The sequence below is a fragment of the Phyllostomus hastatus genome, unplaced genomic scaffold, assembly GCF_019186645.2.
Source record: "Phyllostomus hastatus isolate PE091 unplaced genomic scaffold, TTU_PhHast_1.1 phas_scaffold_385, whole genome shotgun sequence".
NCBI classification, from domain to species: domain Eukaryota; kingdom Metazoa; phylum Chordata; class Mammalia; order Chiroptera; family Phyllostomidae; genus Phyllostomus; species Phyllostomus hastatus.
The window spans coordinates 13,606,506-13,621,578 of record NW_025334026.1 but is presented as its reverse complement, the minus strand read 5'-3'; the positions used below and the strand labels follow the sequence as shown (position 1 = coordinate 13,621,578).

At 47.2% G+C, this 15,073-nt stretch overlaps 1 protein-coding gene across 2 annotated transcripts; it reads right to left on the bottom strand.

Moving 5' to 3' along the window:
* On the bottom strand, positions 1-11,754 carry RHBDD2 (rhomboid domain containing 2). Of its 2 annotated transcripts, XM_045819482.1 has the most exons (5): positions 11,500-11,637; positions 9,770-9,895; positions 9,035-9,442; positions 5,739-5,889; positions 1-3,021 (listed from the first exon to the last, which is right to left on the bottom strand). In XM_045819482.1, exons 3-5 carry the CDS (start codon positions 9,195-9,197, stop codon positions 2,658-2,660), a joined length of 678 nt encoding a protein of 225 aa, XP_045675438.1. In that variant the 5' UTR covers positions 9,198-9,442; positions 9,770-9,895; positions 11,500-11,637; the 3' UTR covers positions 1-2,657. The 2 variants fall into 2 exon arrangements, with proteins under 2 accessions (XP_045675438.1, XP_045675437.1); XM_045819481.1 differs by lacking the exon at positions 9,770-9,895 and having other exon boundaries at positions 4-3,021; positions 11,500-11,754.
* Between the last annotated feature and the right edge of the window lie 3,319 nt (positions 11,755-15,073).

Here is a 15,073-nt window from a genome sequence, read left to right as displayed (position 1 = left end):
ACAAAATAGACATGGAGATGTTAAGAATAGTATAGGAAATGAGAAGCCAAAGAACTTATATGTACAAGCCATGGGCATGAAATAAGTGGGTGGGGGGCGGATTGCTGGATGGAAGAGGGACTACTGGGAAGAGAGGGCAAAGGGAGAAAAATTGGGACAGCTGTAATAACCTAGTCAATAAAATACACTTAATTGGAAAAAAAGAGAGAAGACATTAAATGGGTTATGTGAAATCCACTGGTGCTAGATTAGGGAGATGGGAGAAAGCAAAGCAAGGAAACTTCTGGGGTTAGGTAAAAAGTAAATGATAGACACTTCTTTTACATGGGTGGGTGCAGGACAGTCAATGGTCAACAACTCAGTAACAGTGAGGGGGTCTGTGGTCTCCACCTTGGCGCCCTGGTGTGGTGTCTGTGTTTTCAGGGGTCCAGCAAAAAGAAATTACTTGGACATGCCAAAGGTATGTTATCACACATGCGAAAAGACAATAGACAGGCTTAATTAAGGAAAAGATTAACTTTGGTCAGGGTAGATTCTAGCGTAGGCCATGACTACTTGCCATAAACTGCTTTTGGTTAGTAAGTTTTCATTTCATTTGTGGTCACTTTAGGTCTCTGAGTTGATAAGGCCACCACGCAGGCCTCCCCTGAGCCGGTCAGGTTTAGTCTGTGGCCCTTTTCCATCCACACTAAGCAGAGCCAGTCTCAGAGAGGCAGTTGCAGTAGGGGCCCACGTCAGTCAGGGGCTGCTGCTGGCTGCTCCACCAGCCCCATCCTGCCTCCCTGGAACCCCATTAGTAAAACCAGGAGCGGAGGAGATGGGTGGACTGAACGACCTCTGAGGACCCTCACAGGTCTGCTATCTGGGGACTTGAGAGGGCCCTCCAGCCAGACCATCTCCAAGGCCCTCGGCTTCCATAGCACCACAGTCCACAAAGGTCAGACCCAAAGGATGACACCTGGCCACACTGGGAGCAGGTGACCCTCTCATCTGCTTCTGGGTACAGACCTGAGACTGGAGCAGAGGGAGAATGCCTAACAGACACAGCAGCCTGTGTTCATCCAGTGACACTATGGGAAAGGTGCCAGGTGTAGCTGGAGACAGAGGCCCCGGGCCCAGCCCTGCTAGACCTGTGACTACAGGCAAACCCCAGCTGTAGTCTGGGCACCTCACTCCTCAGCTGGCTATCCTACTCCACAATCCAGCTGTGGCATCGCCCTCTCGGCTTCATCCTCCACCCTCTTGTCTGGTGTGGGCCACCCAGGAGCCTGTCACTGCCTGCCCTCGTCTGGGCCGGGTGGATCTGTATGTGTCTTATCCACCTCTAATACCTGGCACCTGTCAAAGAGCCAGCCCAGGGGAGGCCTTCTGGCTCCCAGAATTAGCAAATGTCATGTGTTTCAATACCGTGAAAACACCTGCAACTTGGCATGCTTTCTCAGTGGGATGCCACTGCAAGGAGCTCCAGCTGATGGCTTGCTAGGAGCCAGGAGCTCTGCTCAGGCTGGTCAAGTGCCTATTGACTCACATTCCTGTCCTGTCCTGTCCTGCCTCAGAGGAGTCACCCCCACCCCAAACTACATTTCCTGGGCTCACTTGCCAAAAGGCTCCTGGTTAATTTGGCCCACAGGACACCCTAATGTTAGGTGACAAGCAGAGGAACTAGGGCTCTTCCCCCTGGACCCTGCTCTTGCTTCAGATGCCATCACTGCCAGGGCCTGCTCTCACTCTTTGGCATAAGGTCTTGCCAGGCAGCCCTTCTCGCACCGATTCCACTTGGAGCTCTGGTAACACCCGCTCCTCCCTAAATGCAATAGTGGCTTCCAGCTTTGCCCGTCTCCCTGTTGTCAAACTTTCCCATTTGCCCTTTCAACTCTCCCAGCACCTTTGCAACTCATTCCCCGTGTCAGATGTCCATTGGGTGGATGACGTTTGCCTGAGCTGACGCCCACTCTCTCTCTCCTCTTTACAGGCAGGCCCTGTCTCACCCCTGCCCAAACCCTGCTCTACCTGCCACAGCCAGACCACAAAGAGACCACAGACAACAGCAGGTTAGAGGTTGTTTCTTTATACAAAGGTAATCAACATTATAGAACCACCAGCATGCGGCCGCGGTTTACACTGGTCCTTCTCACCACTCCGGGGCAGAAGTCTTAAGGGGTGGGGAGTGGGCAGTCACGGCAGGGGAGGAACACTACCCAGGCCTGGGGACTGCCGAGCACACCTGGGGGGCCGGAGCTCCAGACGGGCAGATGCACACAGACACCATACAATCAAGAGCACTATACACAGTGACAGGAAGAAAATGCAGAGCTAGAACTAGTTGAGAGCCACTGACAACCAGGTGTTCTTTGGGAGGCAGGACAGCAGGTGGGAGGAGCCCTGGGCCTGGAGCCAAGAAGCCCAGCTGTGCCATACAGAGCTAGGTGCCTTCATGTAATCACAGCCTCGCTAGTGCAGGTATAAACTGGGGACAATACACCGTACTTCACAATGTTGTCGTGAGGATGAAATAAAGACATACATCAAAGTACTTAACACAGAGCCTGGCGCATAGAGGTGTTCAATAAATAATTTTTTTTGTCAAGAAACCTTAGCTCAAAAGGACCTTCTTTGGAAGGCTGAGATGTAAGGATAACCTCCCTGGAAGTTTCCCATCAGGGGATCAGGGCCCTTGAGCCCTCCTTGGAGGCTGCAGTCACTGGCGTGGGCAGGACCCCAGAACACACGGTTCCGGGGCAGTTGAGAGAGGCAGGGGGCTGGACCCCTAAAGAGGCCCCTGTGGAACCCAGACAGACTCCGGAGGAGTTAGGGGTTGTGCCAAAATGGTTCTGCACATAACACAGGCCAGAGGCAGGCTGGTAGGGAGGCAGGCTGGGCATGTGCCCAGAACCGGGAGCACAAGCTGGCCAGGAGGCTAGCTTTTGGCCGCTGGCGTGCTGCATGTGAGCAACAGGGTGGCTCGGGGACAGGTGAGAGTGGCTGCTCTGTGTGGGGTAGGAGCCGGGCACAGGGTTCAGCCTGGAATGCAAAGAGAGAGAAAACAGTCATTCAGCTAGGAAAGCCAAGGCACAGAGCATCCCCAGCTGTCATTCCACGTGAGAAAAGGTTGGAGACACTACACTGCTTACTATTACAACATGCTGTGGACATTTACTCTACATACCAGGCAGGGAGAAAAGTTAAACTCAACCAAACAGAACACAGAGCCAGCAGGAGGAAGGGATATCGGGCTTGTGCTGAGACCACCTGAGTGTAACCTAGTCGGTAGTGTGCAACCCGGATGTGAAGATGGGGACTAGGTCACAGTGGTCAGGGGCTGGCTGAGCGATTCTGCCCACAAAGAGTGGGTCCATGCCTGTGGAAAGAGGGCGGGACGGCTCTGACGGGGTAACACCAGGCTTGGGCCCGGGCCTGGGCTGTTGTGTTTCCTACCCGTGATTTCAGAAACAAACCCTTGCAGCTGAAAGTCCAGGCTGGCAGAGATTGAAGTGGTGGCAGTGGGGAATGGTCTGTGCTGAGGTTAAAGCCCCGCCATAGACACGAGTGGGTGGGACCATGAATGGGGACACGGCCTAAGGATTTTATCCTCTGAACTTTTGTGCAGAGTTCCAAATGTAGAGAATGAACGCCAACACCGCTGATGTCTGTTAGGTGACTGGACTGAACCTGTGTACATTTGAATTAGAAGCCTGACCGTAGAAATCAAATGTATGAGTAAGTACAGACATGGGACACTTAACGGCACTTCTCCTGGGATATTTTAAACTGCAGAGACCTGGGCCTACCAGAAGCTCGACAAGAGCCTCCAGGGAGGCCAAGCTGCCCAAATGCACGTGCTGCAATGTTGCCCACATGCCACCATCAGGCCATCTGACGCCGCACTGTGTTCTGGGTGCCAGTGGCAGGCCAGGCCAGGCCAATGAGGGGCCAAACACTGTGAGGAACATGGGAGGAACTGAAAAAGTTACGTCGCCCCACTCAGATCTGCATGTCATGGTAAAGCGGGATCACCCCGGCACCAATGAGTCACAGTTACGGAGAGGTGACTGCAATTCAGTGTGGAAGAACTTCCTCATCAGGGGCTGCCTTGGAGAGTGAGCACCCACCCACCCGGGGGTGTTAAGGCTGGGTGATCGTGACCACTACACCAACTGTTTAGAAGGAACTCTCACTTGAGGACTCCTTAAGTCCTCTCAAGATTTCATGAGAACAATTAAAAGTCAAAAAGCCACAATTCACTTCACTCTATATTTAAACTGTCTCCCACATATTTAGACCCCAGGAATTACTTGTCTGAAGCAAAGTAGGTGAATCTGCATTTCTGTTGTTTGCAGAACCCTGAAACCTACCCTGCCAAAAACGTGCCTTTAAAATAGGGTCAAAGGGTCCTGGACTGTGCGGCTCAGTTGGTTGGAGCATCATCCCATAGACCAAAAGGCTTCAGGTTCGATCCCCAGTTGGGGTGCATACAGGAGGCAACCAACAGATGTTTCTCTCTCTCTCTCTCTTTCTCCCTTCCTCTCTTTCTCAAAGTAATAAAAAAATGTCCTTGGATGAGGATTAAAAAATAATTATAAAACATCTTTAAAAAATATTTTATATTTATTTGTAGAGAGGGGGAAAGAAGGGGGAGAGGGAAACATCAAGGCGTGGTTGCCTCTTGTGCGCCCCCTACTGGGGAGTTGGCATGCAACCCAGGCATGTGTCCTGACTAGGAATCAAACCAGCAACCCTTTGGTTCGCAGACAGGCGCTCAATCTACTGAGCCACACCAGCCAGGGCTATAAAACACCTTTTTTTTCTAAAAATGGTCAAAAGGCCTTGAGCTGGTGAAGGCTGAGAATCTCCACCTCCTGAAATAAAAGCAGCTTCCAACTTAACCCAAACCCTGTTTCCAGGCAGGCATGGAGGGCAAAATTTACTGCACACATGGGTTAGGGGCAGAAAAGGGCTACTGACACCTGGCCTTCACAGTGAGTTAGCATTCCTTTCAGAGGCGCTGTTGAAGGAAAGAAAACCTCTCACAGTGTGAAATCTCAGCGTGGACAGAAAGCAGAGAAGGAGAGGCCGGCCGTGTGGCACAGTGGAAAGGGAGTGAGGAAGACCTGAAAGCGGGAGACCCTAGCTCTAGACTGGTTCTCCTGCCTGTGTTACATGCAGAAAGACTCTTGTCCTCTTTGGGCCTCCTCTCTAAAAAGAAGGAACAAGGCTCCAAGAGCTCTGACGGCTTGCCTAACACTTTTCATTGAGAGTTAATGAGCCTGTATTAGAAAACAGTAAACATCACCTTTTCCTGAAGGGTGGCCAAGAAAACCCCACCTTTCAGGTCTTGGGCTGTGCTACCTCCTAAGCCACCGAGTCAGCTGTGTGAACTGTGCGTGCTTCTTACCAGTGTGTCACGCTAGAGCCCAGTGCGACCTGCAGAGTGTGTGTCAGTGCTAAGCGCTGGTAATAACACTAGGTAGGCCACTCCCTCCTAGTCCGCCACAGGTCACTCAAGGAGCTTTATGCACAAGTGTTTCTTCTAATGCCTTCCCTTTCTCATTCCTGCTCGCTCCTGACTTCAGATGCAGTTGGGCAGAATCCAGAGTGCTCCAAGACACCTGTGCACAGATTTCCTGGGCCCCCAGCCACCCACATCCTATACTTCTCCCCCCCGTGATACTGAACCAGTCACACCTTCTACAGGCCCTGGAGTTGCCTTAAGAGTAAGATTTAAGGGTTCTGTAACTTACTTCCGACTCTGGGCTGCCCTTCTTTCAGCTGAAGAGCCTGAGATGTACTTGAGCATCGAAATCCTCCTCACAAGGCTGAAAGGGAACTTCTGGTCGAGCTTCAGTGCTACTCGCTCTGATAGGTCGAGGGAGTAGCAGTACGTGAAGCCATCTGAGGTTGGCATATTAAGCAAAACTGGAGGCAGCTAAAGAGAGGAGGGCTGAACACTCCCCAGAGAAGAATATGGGCTTCCACATTTGTAATACAGGGGCATTAGTGTCTTTTCCACCATAAATTCTGATGGAATTTCAAGCTCAAGGGAAAACAGGAGTTGAGCTTTCATCCCCTGTACCTCAGAGGGAACAGAACCCAACAAAAGGAGAGGGTAGATAGGTGTCAACACTTCCCCTTCCCCAGTGCTGACCCTTTCTATTTCTTCAGCCCCTCTAATCTGCCCTGATCTGGGAATCGAACTTGTGACCCTTTGGTCCACAGGCTGGTGCTCAATCCAGTGAGCCACACCAGCCAGGGCAAAAAATTGCTTTTTTATTTTAAAAAATATAATTAACTGTTTAAACCAAAAGTAACAAAATTAAAACAAAAGTAATAGGCCCTGGGCAGGTAACTCAGTTGGTTAGAGCATTGTTCCTATATGCCAAGTTTGCAGGTTTGATCTCTGGTCAGGGCACCTACAAGAAGCAACCAATGAGTGCATAAATAAGTGGAACACCAAATCGATCTTTCTCAATAAAAAAAAATTAAAAATAATAAGCCCTAGCTAGAGAGATCTCTCTCTCTCTCTCTCCTTCTCTCTCTCTCTCTCAATAACAAAAAAAAATTAAAAATAATAATAAGCCCTGGCTAGTGTGGCTCACTGGATTGAGAACCACCCTGTGTACCCAAAGGTCACTGTTTTGGTCGGGGCACATGCCTGGGTTTCGGGCCAGGTCTCTGATTGGGGGCATGCAAAAGGCAACCAATCGATGTGTCTCTTGCACATCAATGTTTCTCTCCCTCTCCTTTTTCCTTCTTTCCCTTCTCTCTAAAAATAAATACATAAAATCTAAAAAAAAAGGAAAAAAATAACAGCAATGTATTATGAGGTTTATAACATATAGAAATAAAATGTATGACAATGACATAAAGGATAGAAAGAAGGAAAGCAAATATAATACCATAATATTCTTACATTATATACAAAGTGATATACAGGGTGGGAGAAAAGTAGGCTTATAGTTAACTGTATGGAAAATAACACAATTAGTAAATAATAATACAAGTATAAAGCCTGTGTTTTGTATACTCACAACTGTATACCTACTTTTGCCCCACCCTGTATTATCTGAAAGGAGTATGTGATAAACTAAAAATGCTTATTGAAAACTCTAAGCCCTGGCTGGCGTAGCTCAGTGGATTGAGCGAGGACTGGGAACCAAAGTGTCCCAGGTTCGATTCCCAGCCAGGGTACATGCCTGGGTTGCAGGCCATGGCCCCCAGCAGCTGCACGTTGATGTTTCTCTCTCTCTCTGTCTATCTCCCTCCCTTCCCCTCTAGGAATAAACAAATAAAATCTTAAAAAGAAACCTATCATCAAAAAAAAAAAGAAAACTCTAAAGCAACTACTAAAAAATAAAACAAAGAGATTAATAATCAAAAAGTGAAGATAAAATGCTAAAAAAATGTGACTGAAGGCAGAAGAGGGGAAAAAAAGAACATCTGGGACAAAGAGAAAATAAACAACAAACTGGTAGACTTAACCCCAACTGTATCCATAATTACACTAAATGTAAATGAGCTAAACATGCCATTTAAAAGGCAAAGATTGGAGAACCAACTACATGCTATCTGTAAGAAACATGTTTTGAATATAAAGACACATTTTGTTAAAAAGGATGGAAAAATATATACCACATAAATTCCTATTTTAAGAAAGCAGAAAACTGGAATAATTATATTATTATCAGGCAACAAAGACTTTGGGACAAAGAAGAGTAACAGAAATTAAAGGGTCAATTTCATAATGATAAAGGGGGAACTCATTAAGAGACATAACAATCCTGTGTATGCATCCAATAATAGAGTTTCAAAATACCTGAAGCAAAAACTGACAAGAACTGAAAGGAAAAATTAGACAAATCCACAATTTTAGTTTGAGATTTTAACAGTCCTCTCAGTAATCGAGAGAACTACAGGGATACAGAAGGCTTAGACAACATTAACACCTTGACTTAACTGGCATATACCCACCACCTGCAGAATGCACATTCCTTTCACATACACATAGCACATTCACCAAGGCGCACCGAATGCTGGCCCAGAACTCATCTACAAGGACTGAAATATTACAAAGGATGTTCTCCACGTTATGAAATAAAATTATAAATCAGTAACAACAAGAAGTCTGGGAAATCACTGAATATTTAGAAATTAAACAACTCACTTATAAATAACCCCTGGGTCAAAGAAGAAATCCTAAGGAAAATTAAAAAATACTTTTAACTGAGTGATGATAATACAATACATGAATATTTGTGGGAGGTAACTAAAGTAGTGCATACAGGGGAATATTTAGGGTTAAATTTTCATTAGGAAAAAGGTTTAAAGTCAATAAAAATCAAATTAAAACTTAAAAATTACAGCTACATTATCAATGTGTATTTACTTTTACACTACCTACCCTACTAGCTAATTGAACCACAAATAAAAGAGATTTTAGGAATGCACCTACCTAACCCAACACTACAATTTTGATGTTTAAAACAAGTAATCTACTTTGTATTTTAGATTTTTTCCCACTAATTGCCAGAATATTTATATAAGGGATATAAGGTTTACCCTAAGTTTTTAACCACTCATATAGTAAAAGCCTATCATTACAAAAAGTTGGGTTTTTTTCCTAAAAGAGTAAACCAAACAAAAATTAAAATAAACAAACCCACGTTTCCTATTTTCTTCATGGAATTTCTCCACCGCACAATGAGATTCTTCCAATGAAAACTCTTAACATAATTAGTCAAATGTACGTCTATACCTTAGTTGACAAGGGAAAAAAATCTAATCAGAATATTTTATTAACTGGTAGTACTAAGCTGGCATGAAAGGATAACTATGTTGGTATTTTCCAGATGAGGAAATTCTGACCCACAAAAGGGAAGCCACCCACCCAAGGCCACATGGTTTTCAAAGCTGAAGCCAGAACCCACATTACCTACACCTGAGCCCATGGGTCTCTCAATGTGACCCCCTACCCAGACCCTGTATCTTGGTTCACCCTTTGGGATGTCATCATTCTCCAATTCCCTTCTAGAAAGGATACATGCTAGCCCAACTCCAAGTCCACAGACGTTACTGAGAAAGGAGGTCTGGGGAATGAGCCAGGATGCACACAGCAGGAGCCATGGCACCAGCATTGAGGGCACCACCATGCCAAACACCAGGGCCCTCCTCATCCGAGAGCGGACAGCGCTGACTCCCAGCATGGCAAAAGCCACTGGGGTGAAACCTCTGGCATCCTCCACTTCCCCCAGCTTCGACAGTGATGACACAGCCTCAAACGACAGGAAGATGATAGCGGAGATGAGGGCGAAGATCACGGTGAAGAAGCAGTGGCGGACAGTGCCCACGGTTCTCTCAAAATTGCCAGCAAAGCGCCAGATGATGATAGCACCGCAGAGCAGGGACACTGGATTCTCGTAGACAAAGATGTAGGTCACCAGCCTGTAAACTGCAGAGAAGGTGGGTTAGAGGCCTGACAGTGGGTTGCTCCAAGGTGGGAAGGACAGGTTACAACCCTGAGTAGCCCCATAATATAGTACTGAGAGCTAGCTAAAATCAGCCAGAAGCCAACATAAGCAGTGGGAAGCAACAATGTAGAACCCAAGATTCAAAGTAAAGGTATGAATATCTAAATCCTTGCTCTTTCCCACACCTGGAGTAAGTCTTATCAGTGACCGATTTCCATGTGGGGAAAAAAAGAACACTTTTTAGCATGGGATGGTCTTCAAATTTGTAATTTGTGCTTTATGCCCCTTTTTTAGGTTTTAATACTGACCTATCTCACCAGGCAGTTTGAGGGTTAATTAATTGTAACAGCTTCAGGGTGGATTGAGTGGGTGTCCCTTAACACTCTGTGTGCCAGTCTCCTCGGCTGTAATCCTGACCTCTCCTTCCATAGTGGCTGTTCAGAGGAAGAAAAAAGGGACCATAAATTATTTTGCACCTATAAAGATTATCACTATAATCTAGTTGTAAAAAATATATAAATTATCACTAATAATATAGATACAAAACTCAGAAGTCTTCCTTGAAAGTGCTCACCCAGTCCTATAAGTAGAATACTTTATGTGCAGTAAGACAGCAGAGAATTTCACTTTTATTTTTCTAAAAGCAGTCATCTCTTATGTACTTTTTATGTCCTTGGAGGCCAAAACGGTAAACCGAAGGAGGGGGACTGGTGAAGTGGCAGCAATATTGGACTTGGGAGCCTGAAGACTTGGAGTCTTGGATCTCTCACATACTGGCGGGCTGAGCCCTCACGTCATGGGCCCTCTTAGCTTCAGTTTCCTTACTGTGAAGTAATGGGGCTATACTTGAGGCCTTTAAAGGTCTTTTATGTGTCTAATACTCACATCCCACAACCCCCACACCCAGAGAAGCTGTAAATGAAAGAAAAAGGCAGAGCTCGGTTTAAGCTGACATTTTGCATCTGTCTATGACATGCTCTGCCTCCCAGGGTGGGTGGAGGAGTTTTAGATTTGGGCAAGGAGAGAGGCTAGGATCCTCAGTCAGGCCCTCTCTGTTAAACTGTCTTCCTTATCTGAAGAGTAATTCATTATTTGTTGAGTACTTCCAAAATTAAAATTCCAAGTACAACTATGAAGATTCTAGAAGCAACTCTACATGATTTGAGGATTATAAATCCAGAATCTCCAGTTGCAAAACGTCACACAATAAAAAGAATAATCTGGGTTCTGTCTCAACTGTATGACTTTATAGCTCCGTGATTCTCTTTATTAAGCCTCAGTCCCGTCTAAATAATGGGCAATAATAAAGCCTACCTCATGGGATCTCAAGGATTAAATGAGTTTAATGTATGTGTGCGTGTTTTGCAAAACAGCAAGAGTCATAAATTCCCCATTTTCCTCCCCAGAAAAAATGGAATTTTAGGAGATTTTTATACTTAATTGCTCTGCAAATTTCTCTCCCCTAAAGAAAACGAACACCTCTCCCAAACATTTAAGGTGCCCCTTTCCCCATGAACTGGTAATCTGGGTCAGGACTGAATACAAACAAAGAAGCAGAAGAAATTCTAAACCTTAAGTGTCCAGTCCGCTTATTGGGATAGCCACAGATAAACATCTAAAGTCTTAATGAAGGCGAGAGAAAAAAAGATTTCAGTGGGAGTTAAGCCCTAAAGTAGACGTAACCGTCTACATAACAAGGGAGAGGGAGAAGGAAAAATCCTTCTCCTCGGAGAGCAAGCATGGGTGAAAGAAACCTGTTTGCTAGCGAATGTATGGAGGGGCCTTCATCAGTCCGGTGGCAACAGGAAAGGGAACAAATTAGGATAGGGAAAGGTTTCAGTGATGACGAAGATGGGGCTATGGAAAGACAAAGACGTGGGATACGGGGCTGGCCCTGGGGGGGAGGGGGTCAGAGTAATGATGTGAACGAAGTAGCAGGAGGTAAGACCTGATGGTGCGGTGCTGGGAGGCCGAAGCCCAGAGCCTGGCGAGTTCGAAGAAAAAGGGTTGACAGCGGGACCGGCCTTGCCCTGCTCACCTTGCCAGTTGCGCAGGCAATCAGACCCTAACGAGAGGCCGGAGGGTGGCAGGGGCGGCTGCAGCAGGAACAGACGGGGCCCGGACACAAGTAACGAGAGCAGCGCGGTGAAGAAGGTGGCGGATGGCACCTCGGGACACGAGAACCTGCTCCGACACCCGGGTTCAGACACCGCCACGGCCGCCATAGCTCCAGTGCCTGCAGGGCACAGAGTATTTGCCCGCTCCTTCCGCCTCCTTACGGCCGTCTCCCTTGACAACTGCCGCTGATGCCGCCGGAAGCCCCGCCTCTCCTAGGCCTCTTGCCCAATCCAGTCGCGCGGACCAGCATTCCCCGCACGCCGGCCGCCGGGAGACCTCCTCACCGGCTTTTACCTGCCTCGGCTTGTGCTACCGCTGGGTTGCGTTGCGGAACCAGTTTCACGATCTCGGTTTCGGTTCTCACCATCTCCGCTCTACATAGCTAATGCCTATTATCCCTTGTGGTGTACAGAGCTCGCACACGCGCTCTCTCTCTCCCTCCACAGGTGCACACACACTTATCTGTGTTTATCCCTGTTTTATGGATGAGGAAACGGATGTCTGGGGAGATCCCTGGGTAATTCAGTTAAAAGGCAAAGGTGCAATTAGAGCTCCGGTCCTCCCATTGCTTAGGAACGGGCGGGGGGCCTGGGCACCTATGCTATGGCCTGGATTTGGCCTAGAGTACAGCTGGGGCAGCTTTCCGTGGCTGGGTAGGAGAGACATGAGTGTGAGACGAGAGAGGGATCCTGTAAAGGCACTCAAGTATTAGGATGTAGTATAACACTTTAATAATCAAGATCCAGTTCAGCACTTCAAGTTAGAAAAGCGCTTTCGCCAGAGAACAGCTGTTTAAGATAAAACACTGGAATATTGTTTCCCCAATCACAGATGCTCCGTAAGTGGAGGCAACTTGCCTAAGGTTCCAAGTGGGAAGTGATAGGACTGGGATTTGAATCGGTGTGCTAGGCTCCAATTTTCTGCTCTTTTCACCATAGTTATTTCCCCCTAATATTCTGCTTCCTTGTATGTAAATTTGACATGAAGCCCCACAGACTACTGAAAAATAAAGGCTTCACAGTTAATGCTGGCTATTCAGATCCATTCTCAAGCCTTACTCCACCCCTTCTCTGTACCTCTGGTAGTGTCTGTGTTCCCCTGAACCTCAGGAAGAGAACTCCAGATTCTTCTTTTGTGTTTAGTACTGAAACATAACCATTTGATTGTCCAGACACAAATACAGAGCAATGGGACATATTTGAATACTGTGTACATTTAAACCAATGCTGCTCATGACACAGGAGTGGGCATGAAAATGAAGGTTTTACTCCACAGGATGCAAAATATGAATTAGAGATGTGGTAGAGCTCCTAAAAATAGTGAGTGAGAGCCTAGGCTGCTGGAATGGAAGTATGGGCCTTGGAAAGAATAAGGGGTAATGGTCCCATCCCTTCTGTGCCAGTCAGGCTACTCCAGCAGTTCTGGGTCTACTTCTAGACACACATTTTGAAAAAGCATGTGGAAAAACTAGAGCTTGTCCATCAAACAGTGATGTGAATGGGAGGGGGAGGGGGAGGGGAACTTTAAATCCTGTCTGATGAGAAACAAGGGGACCAGAAAGACTTCCCTTCCAGGATGGGCCACTGGCTGTAACTATCTAAAGGCCTTTCCTGGAGGAGAAGGAGTAGATTTATTCTGTGATTCTCAAGATGGGGGCACTGGGGCAGAATGGTAGAAATGACACAAAAGGAGACACACTTAAGGAAGAACTCTGACACTTTGGGCTGCTCATCCATAGAATGCGCTGCTTTGATCAGTAGTGTAGTCCCTGCTACTAGATAATGTGCCAGCAGAGGCCATCTGGTGACCTGATGAGAATGTTGAAGACAGATTCAAGCATCAAGCTGAAGGTGGAACTAGATGCCTTTTTAAATCTTTTTTGATCCTCAGTTCTAAGACTCCATAAACAAACACAAATGCAGCTGGAGGGTTGAAACATTTACCATTTATCAGAGGATGGAGGACAACTTCATTTGGTCTCCTGTCAGAATGAGTTGTGGTGACTTCACATATCCTACAGCCAAGGGTTGTGTGGTCTAATGCAGGGGCCGCCCAGAGGTCTCCTGACTAATACTGCCTGTCTCTCTGAGCCTGCCTCCCTCTTCATTTTCCCCCCAATTATTCTTTCAGAAAGCCCCAATAATTTCCCTTAAGCTCAGGACATACAGAACTGGAATGTAAGAACAGAGCCTTCTTTGAATGGAGTAGGGGTTGCAAGATGGTGGCCAAGTAGGAGGACATGATACCTCCTCCCAGAACCAAAATGGAAATGACACTAAAGAGAGGACTAGACACCCAAAATAAACCAAAGACTACTCAAAAAAGATACTTTTAACCAATGTGGGGGCGGGGGGGCAAGCAAGAACACCATGACCTGTAAGAAGGGTGAGGTTGTCAGAGGGGCTGGACTGTTTACGAGGGAGGCTGACCTAGGCGGCGCAGCTGTGGGAGCTTCCCCTTGAATGGAGAGAAGCAGGGAACACAGACTGGGCTCCCAAGCACAGAGCTCCAGTGCCAGGATCAGCAGCCATAGAGCACCCAGTGGTGAAAGGCCACGGGGTTCATCACTGCTGAGAAGACACGGGATCCACTGGAGACAAAGGCACTATTTTTTTCTTCTTTCTTAATTCTTAAAGGGGCCAAAGCACAGGTTTTGTGTTCATAATCACTCACCTGGGGTACAAGCAAAGTGAGGGCAGCACAGACTGGAGTCATGTGAGGAGAGTCTGGAGTGGGAGACACTGGGGAGAGCCATGGGGGAGCAGCCATGGGGTTTTATGTGCTGAGATATATAGATTTTGCAGCAGCCATCTTTCTTGAGAAGCCCCTCCCAGAGGAAAAGCAATTACCTTACTGGGTGGAATACCACCCCCGCCCCCTCTGGAATCCTGCTCACCCCACCCTACATCTTTTTTTCCCTTTTTTCTTTTTTGCTTAGTTCTGTTTTGTCTGTTTCTTTTCTTATTTGTTTTTTGCCTTCCTGCATTTTAACCCCTGCTGAGGAGACAGCAACATATGTAGACTTGCAGAGTCGGAGACAGACAGGCTGTAGGGTGCAGCCACACCATATGCTGCCCTGGGAAACAGACTGGCGCCTCCTCCTCAGAGGAGAGCCATAGACACACCCTCCACTTTCCAGAAGACCCCAAATCTGGGCTCTGGAGACTCCACCCATTAGCCTACTAGGGGCCCCACCCTGCTGGGTACAGGGAAAACATCCCAGACTTCCCCTCCCCATGGCTGGGGACAGGGGAACAAACCCACCATCTTCCCTGAAGTCTGAAAGGCACCTGTCACAGGAGTTTCAGAAGTCCCCTCCCCCCCATTCTGAGAAGTCCTCTCAGAAACAGTTGGGTCTGTGACTAATCTAAAACTGACGATAGGCTGGCAGGTAGAGACAGGCAGAGGTGAATCCTATGGTAACCTGGGGCATTTGCAGACATACCCCCTGGGCCCAGTGCAGATAAAAACCAGCTGGGCAGAGCAGCTTGGCC